Genomic DNA, 8,455 nt, shown 5'->3' with positions numbered 1-8,455 from the left:
CCTGTCTGGGGATCCTGGCACCCTATGCACCCTTTCTCAGTTTGCCTGACTTCATGCACGCCCACCCGGCACCACCGCACGGCATGGCAGCGGCAAAGCAACGCCCCCTTGGTCCCGATCCGGATTTTCATATTGGAAGGGTCGGACTTGCGGCAGGGTGAGTGGCAGGGCATATCATGCGATGCACGCTCGCTCAACAATCAGGGGTGCGGGTGGTAGGGCATGCGCCCGTGTGCGGCTGAATGCCTGGGCACCATGAGTTTGTTTACAGCTGCCGAGGGGTGCTGTGTGGTGGCGGCTTGCCGTACGGCCATAGATCGACGCCGTCGATACAGTGCATGTGCTTATGGCAACCGCTTTCAATGTGCAGCACACACGCCTCATGCGCCGCAGGTGGTGCGTGCTGGGAGCGCGCGTACAGCACATCTCGGCCAATCGAGGCCTTGCAGCCTGACGGCTGCCCCACAACCCTGGCGCACGCGCTCCACAAGGTGGCGCCCCGCCTCTTTACAGAGCCGCCGCCCGCCGCTGCGGCGCGGGCGCCGATCAACGGTGAGAGGATGGCGGCAGGCGGCGGGGGCGGCCCCACACCGGAAGGGGCGGCGGAGGATGCCCCATTGGGACGAGGGGCTGACGAAGCAGCGGAGCTCGGGGCTGCGGGGGCGGCAGTGGCGGACCTCGGGCCGCTTGGTGCGGGGGCCGTTGGCAGTGCGGCGCCGGGTGGAGCCAGCGGCAGCGGCGGGGTCAGCGGTGGGGGCAGCAGCAGTAAAAAAGCAGCAGTTGGGGACTCAGACACCTTACCTAGCAGTAGCGGCGGCATTGCATCTGCGGCGGGTGCATCTGAGGAGGGCAGCGGTGGCGTCGGTGCTGCTGCGGAAGCAAGTGGCGGCAGCGGCCGCCCGAGCAGCAGCGGCGGCGCGGCAGCGGCGCTGGCCGAAGCAGTTGCCGCTGCGCAGCGCGGGCCGCACGCATCGCGCGGGAAGGCGCGTGCTTGGGCAGCGCATGCGGCGCGGCGGATCCGCGTGGTGGTTGGCGGCGTGCGGCCGCCACTGGATGCGCCGATCGCATGGCTTCACGCGCGGCTGCATGCGGGGGATGCATTTTTGTATGTGGTAGTGCACGCAGAGTAAACATCCACATGCCAAAGCCCCTGGGGGGTCGTCGCTGACATTGCGCGGCAACTTGCACGCCTTGCACCAAGGTCAGGGCTGTATGGACATATGCAATTGAGGCATGTACACAAGAACCATGCAACTCAGGCCGCGTAAGCTGCAGAAGCACCTTGTGCAGCCCTTGCGGAACCTGCCGGGGAAGGTGGAGCTGTGCAGCAGGTGCCAGAGCTTCGGACGGCATTAAAAGCGCGACCGCTTCGTGTTGGCCGATAAATCTGTGTTTCTCTCATCCCACGATCACGCTGAGCAACTTAAACCACCCTCTTGTTCAACACCCTCCAAAGGTGCGGGCTTGTGATGATCAACCTTGCGCGCGGGCCAGCGGCCCTCGCCCTCGTCGCCCATCAGCCCTGCTCGCGGGCTGGTCCTGGTCGTTGCCTCGTATGTTGCTGTGGCCGTGCTGCAGCGCGCAGGCGCGGCGCAAGCGGGCTGGTGTGGCGTGCGTACGCATCGCGTGCTGACGCGCCGCTCATGACGCACTCGCCTTGCTCGTGCGTCTGCCCTCCATCGCAGACAGCTTACAACCATGCAGATCTTCGTCAAGACTCTCACGGGCAAGACAATCACCCTGGAGGTGGAGTCTAGCGACACCATTGAGAACGTCAAGTCCAAGATCCAGGACAAGGAGGGTGAGTGGGCTGTGCTAGCAGCTGGGGCCTAGGGGCTGGGCTGATGGCTATGCTAATTTTTTCAGGCCGAGTTCTTCTGGTAGTCTGTGAGGAGTGGGTGTTAGCACATGGCAGTCTGATGGCTCCATGTCCTGCATGCATGCACGCACGCATGCATGTGTGTATGTTGTTTACTGCCAGGCTATGTGACTCCCTTTGTTGAACATATGACGTGTGTGTGCGTATTTCCTTATCCGACGCTGTGTCCACACGACCTCATCTACCTTGAACCTTTCTCAGGCATCCCTCCGGACCAGCAGCGCCTGATCTTTGCAGGCAAGCAGCTGGAGGACGGCCGCACCCTGGCTGACTACAACATCCAGAAGGAGTCCACGCTGCACTTGGTGCTGCGCCTGCGCGGTGGTATGCAGATCTTTGTCAAGACCCTCACAGGCAAGACCATCACCCTGGAGGTTGAGTCTAGCGACACCATTGAGAACGTCAAGTCCAAGATCCAGGACAAGGAGGGTGAGTGGGCTGTGCTAGCAGCTAGGGCCAAGGGGCTGGGTGCCGCCTGAGTTGAGCTAGGGCTGGCTTGCGTTGGCCAACTCGGCGGATGCAGGCTAATGCGACAATCAGGGAGCTCCGCGGTGTGCATGCATGTTGCGCAGGGCCAAGCATGTGCTTCCCTGAGAGCATGCTGCTTGTATCTGCATCCATCCCTTCCTCCAATGCTGCGCCGCTCTCAACTCATGATCACCCATCCCCATGTTGCGTTTCTTGACCTTGCCTGGTCCAGGCATTCCCCCGGACCAGCAGCGCCTGATCTTTGCGGGCAAGCAGCTGGAGGACGGCCGCACCCTGGCCGATTACAACATCCAGAAGGAGTCCACGCTCCACCTGGTGCTGCGCCTGCGCGGTGGCATGCAGATCTTTGTCAAGACCCTCACAGGCAAGACCATCACCCTGGAGGTTGAGTCTAGCGACACCATTGAGAACGTCAAGTCCAAGATCCAGGACAAGGAGGGTGAGTGGGCTGCACCAGCAGCTGAGGCCAAAGGGCTGGGCTGCCGGCTGAGTTTATCTGGCAGGCTGAGCAGAGCAGATGCAAGCCCGTGTGGCATTGGGCTCGGATTGTTGCATGCATGCATGCATGCGTGGTGTGTGCGGCTGGGCGATGTGACGCTTGATGAGCAGCCTGCTGCTTTGGCAGCTGCAGTTGCCGCGGCGCATGCCTCCGTCTAGGTCCTTCGCAACGGGCTGCTTTTCGTAACTTCCTCATCCTCCCTCTCCATCCCAACCTTCTCAGGGATCCCCCCGGACCAGCAGCGCCTGATCTTCGCGGGCAAGCAGCTGGAGGATGGCCGCACCCTGGCTGACTACAACATTCAGAAGGAGTCAACGCTGCACTTGGTGCTGCGCCTGCGCGGTGGCATGCAGATCTTTGTCAAGACCCTCACGGGCAAGACCATCACCCTGGAGGTGGAGTCTAGCGACACCATTGAGAACGTCAAGTCCAAGATCCAGGACAAGGAGGGTGAGTGGGCTGCACCAGCAGCTGAGGCCAAAGGGCTGGGCTGCCGGCTGACTTGATTTGGCAGGCTGAGCAGAGCAGATGCAAGCCCGTGTAGCAATCCGTTCCTCGTACTGCATGGAGGCATGCATGCATGCATGTTGCACACTGCCAGGCGATGCGACTTCAGCAGCGCGCTGCCGCACCTGCCTCAATTGCTACTGCTACTGCATATTGCGATTCAACGGGGTTCCTTAACTTTCCGTTGCATTCCGCTTCAACATTCATTTTTCAGGCATCCCTCCGGACCAGCAGCGCCTGATCTTTGCGGGCAAGCAGCTGGAGGACGGTCGCACCCTGGCCGACTACAACATCCAGAAGGAGTCCACGCTCCACCTGGTGCTGCGCCTGCGCGGTGGCACGTGCTGATCGCTCGCCCTCGCGTGTGTGTCTCATGCCAAAGAAATGCACACTCTTGTAACAACACATGTAATCTTGCTACCATTTGATATTTTATGGGCAGTATGAGCTCGTGCAAACATCAGACTGAGGCGCCCCTTGGTGACTCCCCAAGCATGCATGCAGGAGAATTGCAAAGCGGCCTTGGAAATGTTTTGACCGGCAGAAAGTGGGCACTGTGTGCACCATCGCCTTGTGTGATCATTTGTCAAAAGGAGAGCGGAGCATTTGGATCGCAATCCACAGCCTGCGATCATTTGTCAAAAGGAGAGCGGAGCATTTGGATCGCAATCCACAGCCTGCATCGTGTGCGGGGAGTGCTGCCTGATGTAGGGCACGTTGCTTTGAGTGACACTGTGGCAGCAAACGCAGGCAGGTACAGTAGGCTCTGACACATGCCCTCTACAGGCTCAGGCTATCAGGCTTGGTGTCATATGTATGTCTTGCAACTGTCCCGCAAGCCTGCATCTAGCGGGTTGGTGTTGTGGTATGACCACCAGGTCAGAAGGATGTGGTCAAGGACGGTGCTCAACCCTTGAACGAGCCCACCCGGAACGGCGCTTACAACCCCCTTTTCGTCTTCCATCCTCCTTTATCCGTCACCTACTCCGCACCTTGAACTATGATCTCGTCGAAGCCCGCTATGGCCATCAGCTGTGCCCTCCGCGTGGCTCAAGCGCCTTTCAAGGCTGGTGAGAAATTGAATAGAGTAGAAACGCGGCCCAGGACGCAACCTAGCGTGGGAGCCTTGAGCGTTCTACCACCTCCGGAGCCCATTCGCGCCCTGCGTGCCTGTAGGACCTTGAACGAAGCATGAACAATTCTTTGTCGTCGCTGCCGTCGTAGCCTTGCCCCGCTTCAATGCTCCGGCCACGCACACCTGTGCACGCTCGCCGGTGCACCTGGCACAGGCGCTGCGCCACGCCGCGCGTGTGTGTCTGTGCGGGCGACAGCAGACAACGGGCAGTTTGCATTCGCGGAGGGCGCCAAGGTCAGGGTGAAGGACGCCATCAAGGTCTATCATGTGCCCAAGACTCCGGAGCTGGAGCTGCAGGTGCGCCTCTGTTGCAACAGCAACTCCTGAACGAAAAATGCTGGCCGCTTTGGCGGCGACGCTGGCAGCAGCAAGCATGTGCAGCACTGAGTACAAGGGCACGCATTGTCTGACATCATGCGGCTGCCGGCACGTCTTGCGCTGCATGCAAAACACCACAGCTTCCCCAATGCTCCCACCACCGCGTTGGGCTGAGGCTTTTTGGCATATGCACCAGAACCTTACATGCCTTGCGCCATGCACCCCCTCGCTTTTGCCTTCAGGGGCTGGAGGGGACGGTGAAGAAGATTGCGGCTCTCCACAAGGGCGCGGTGCTTTCGGCCAACCTGCAGTACCGGGTGCAGTTCCAGACCAGCGTGGGCGGCAATGACGTCAAGTTCTTCGCTCACCTGGTGGGTGTGGGCGGGGGCGCACTGCTTACATGTGTGCATGATTGCAGGTTCAGAATTGCAGTGTTTACTAAATGCATTGCAATCTTCCGCAGCGCGATGCTAGTTTTTTGCTTGGTGTTGAGCAATTTGGATGGCCGTTGGCGGATCCGAGGGTACAATGCGGCGCGCGCAGAGAGCCACCAGCTTTGGTCACACGTGGGACTTGGGTTGAGCGTTGCGTTGGATGGCAGCCTGGCTGGCTTCCGCGACGCGCAGATAGCACTGCCATGCGCGCCTTTGTCACCGCCACACCTCCCTTGTTTCATCACGCACAGGCTGAAGACGAGATCGAGGCCGCCTGAGCGCTCTAGGCCACCACACGTCACTACCAAGCCGCTGCCCTTCCCATGCACGACGGGGGCGGCACGCCCTGCCGGTTGTCTGATCCGCTGTTGTTTGCAGCGGTGACGGCGGTGGCGACCGTGCTTGCAGCCTGTTATTGCCTGCAGCATCGAAGCGGCGGTGCCAAGTGTGTTTTGCATGGGCACCAGGACACGGGCTGCAGTGCCCCCCAAGCCCGTGCCCATGTGTGCCCCGTCAACGTTTGTACGGCCGGTCCCTTTTTTTGTTTTGAGGTGGAGCCCTGCTGTTTTTTTGAAAAGTGAAAGTTTGGGTGGGCCACAACAACCTTTGAACGCGGGTCGCCAGTGGCACAGCACATAGCCCGCCAGTGATTTTGTCATGAGCCCGCCACGCTGTGCATTCAATCCATCGGCGGCAGCATGCTGGTGCGACGGGCGGCCCTGCCAGAGCGTCCTGCCGCACAGGCAGGAGCGCGGTGGTGTTGCAAGCACAAAACCTGTATCGCATCTGCGTGTAACACAGTCCCCAAGCAGTACCGATAGCCCGGAGTGGTGGTGCAGCCAACAGGGTTCCGGTATGCGGGCTGCCCCCAAAACGTTGCTCTCGAACCTTCCAGCACCGCGCCGGAACATCCCTCTCAGCTATGAAGACGGACAGAGGCCCGCTCGCTTTGGCAAATGCCCTTTGAGGCACAACGAGGCTGCGGTCATGGGCAGGGCCGGCCGTCGGCCACATGGGCGCCTGTCAGCAATCCATCGCTGTGGGCGCCCTTTCATTGTTATCTTCCCCCACAGCCTGACCGATGATACTGTACGTTGAATTAATTGATTATTGACCGCTTGCAGTGCAGCCGTGTGCTCTGGCGTCTGGCCGCTCGATCATCCATGATCTAGGCGGCCGCGTACAATGCAGACCCACCTCAAGGCAGCGGTGGGGGGATATGTGCCCCTAGCTCGCCCGTGGCACCGCAGGTATGCCCGCGCGCTGCTGATATGCTTGCCGGCACCAATCGCAGAGCCCAGGCGCTGATCGATCGCGACCCCCTCCGCACAGGATGGCACTGAGGGTCGGGGCTGTTGCTCGTAATGCACCGTCCTCGTGCCGCGTGGCTTACGCAGGTGGGGTGAACGCAGATCATTGTGCCGACAGCTTGCAGAGCGTTGCAGCCGGCTGATAGTTTCCCAACCCGTCCTCTGCAGGCGTGGCAACCGCGGGCGACATTGTACGCCGCCGTGTGGCCTGCCGCGTAGCCTCGCAGCCCCGCGAGGTGCGCACACCGCATTGCCTGCGGCCGCCGCTGTTACAGCCGCCGTCGTCCGCTGCCGTTTTCACCTGCCTTCCTCGCGGGCCGGTCGAGGTCCCAGTTGCCATCTACTTGCTTATCCCTTTTAACCCTGCTTTCCTTCATCGCAGGTCGTGCGCAGCGACTCGGTGCAGTCAAAACTGACTGCGCCGGCCGCCGCCGTGGTGCAGCTCTACCGCTACCCCGGCCTCTCGACCTCGGCAGCCACCACGCTGCTCCACAAGGTGGGACACCCGCAGTCACCAAGCCCCCGCTTCCTGAGCTCTCTCTTATCTGCATTCTTATGCTGCGCGTATCCCCGTACCGCCTCTGCTGGGGCCTTGTGCGCCCACTTGTGCCACTCAAGGGCCGTCATCCCATGGTCATCGCGGCAGATGACCTCCCCTCCCTCAACATCCCCCCCCCCACTCTCCTGCCCGGCAGGCCCAGGCCAAGGCGAGTGACATCATCACCTCGGTCGATGGCGAGGTCTGCTTCAACGTACAGCTCTCCGCGCCCCTCACGCCAAAGGAAGCGGAGACTCTCGCATGGTGGGCTTCTCGTCCCCCCGGCCCCTCACCGGAGACCCCGCCCAGCCGCCCCATGTGCCTCTTGGGTTGCCCGCCCTGCAGCCTGAAGCTTTGCTCTGCTTGCACCTGTACCGTTGTAAAGCGCGACTTCGTTTGACGGATTGACGGCATGCCGCACAGCACCAGCAGATCCTTTTTATGCAGCACACCCCAGTAACGCCACGACCCCCCGCCGCTTTTCCCGACAGGCTGCTGCGTGAGACGTTTGAGCCGGAGCTGCTGACCCCCAGCACCGTCTTGCTGCCTGGCGGGCCCACACAGGTGTGCGCCCTGCCTTCCCCTGCCCGACTTCAGCCGTGTCCGTGTGTGCGCTGGATAGCCACAGTTGCATGCGCGGTCCCCTAACAGCCAAAAACATGCCTCCGCTCACATCCTCAACATCCAACAGTTGCGCTCGCGTCCCACTTTCTTTGCACGCAGTCTGTGGTCGAAGTCGGCCCCCGCAGCAGCTTCCAGACCGCATGGTGCACCAATGCCCTCTCCATCTGCGCCAGCGTCGGGCTCGGCAAGGTGCGTCATTTGTGTGTTTGTGTGTGGGGGGGTACCCCAGGACAGTCTTTGCTGGGGCTCTGCAGCATTTGGCCCAGGATCTTGAACGATGGGTGTGCCTGGCAAACGCAGGGCAAATTCTTCACCTTCCTTCGGGCGGCCGATTTTGACAAGCAGCGATCGCCGCCGCCGCCGCTGTCTGCAGGTGGTGCGCCTGGAGCAGTCGCGGCGCTACCTGCTGACGAGCACGCGGCCCCTGGACGCCGACGACAAGCGGCGCTTCGCAGCGCTGGTGAGTGCGGACACTGCCCCCTCTTCCGGACGCGCGGGGCCGCCCCGTATGCCGTGTCGCAGTCCCTGCGCAGGCTGCTTCTCACGTGGGGCCCGTCGCTGAGTCTGCAAGTCACACGCTGCAGCATCTGGCCGCCACAGCCCCCCTCGCTATGCTCTGCCGCACTTTCACAACTCATGTCACGTATCATGACCTCTCTAGTGCAATTCCATCGCAAGGCACGGGTTCCCACGGCCAACATCTGCCAACCCCACCCCCGCCC

General features: G+C 61.5%; 4 protein-coding genes across 4 annotated transcripts; all 4 read left to right on the top strand.

The window, feature by feature from the left end:
* Positions 1-393: 393 nt before the first annotated feature.
* On the top strand, positions 394-1,130 carry MNEG_10336 (hypothetical protein; the record flags this gene model as incomplete). The annotated part of the gene is made up of 1 exon (XM_014041195.1): positions 394-1,130. A coding segment is annotated over one exon (737 nt), but the record flags the coding sequence as incomplete, so codon positions are not given.
* A 568-nt stretch (positions 1,131-1,698) lies between these two features.
* On the top strand, positions 1,699-3,722 carry MNEG_10335 (ubiquitin C; the record flags this gene model as incomplete). The annotated part of the gene is made up of 5 exons (XM_014041194.1): positions 1,699-1,801; positions 2,081-2,308; positions 2,580-2,807; positions 3,090-3,317; positions 3,589-3,722. 5 exons carry the CDS (start codon positions 1,699-1,701, stop codon positions 3,720-3,722), a joined length of 921 nt encoding a protein of 306 aa, XP_013896648.1.
* A 652-nt stretch (positions 3,723-4,374) lies between these two features.
* Positions 4,375-5,539, top strand: MNEG_10334 (Ferredoxin-thioredoxin reductase, variable chain; the record flags this gene model as incomplete). Its single annotated transcript, XM_014041193.1, has 4 exons — positions 4,375-4,444; positions 4,706-4,806; positions 5,070-5,198; positions 5,513-5,539. 4 exons carry the CDS (start codon positions 4,375-4,377, stop codon positions 5,537-5,539), a joined length of 327 nt encoding a protein of 108 aa, XP_013896647.1.
* A 1,055-nt stretch (positions 5,540-6,594) lies between these two features.
* MNEG_10333 (phosphoribosylformylglycinamidinesynthase) lies at positions 6,595-8,193 on the top strand (the record flags this gene model as incomplete). Its single annotated transcript, XM_014041192.1, has 7 exons — positions 6,595-6,658; positions 6,740-6,807; positions 6,954-7,067; positions 7,267-7,373; positions 7,601-7,673; positions 7,833-7,922; positions 8,107-8,193. Coding segments are annotated over 7 exons (603 nt in total), but the record flags the coding sequence as incomplete, so codon positions are not given.
* Between the last annotated feature and the right edge of the window lie 262 nt (positions 8,194-8,455).

The sequence above is a fragment of the Monoraphidium neglectum genome (genome assembly GCF_000611645.1).
Source record: "Monoraphidium neglectum strain SAG 48.87 unplaced genomic scaffold scaffold02275, whole genome shotgun sequence".
NCBI classification, from domain to species: Eukaryota; Viridiplantae; Chlorophyta; class Chlorophyceae; order Sphaeropleales; family Selenastraceae; genus Monoraphidium; species Monoraphidium neglectum.
The sequence above is the reverse complement of the archived record's forward strand: the minus strand, read 5'-3'. Positions and strand labels throughout refer to the sequence as shown.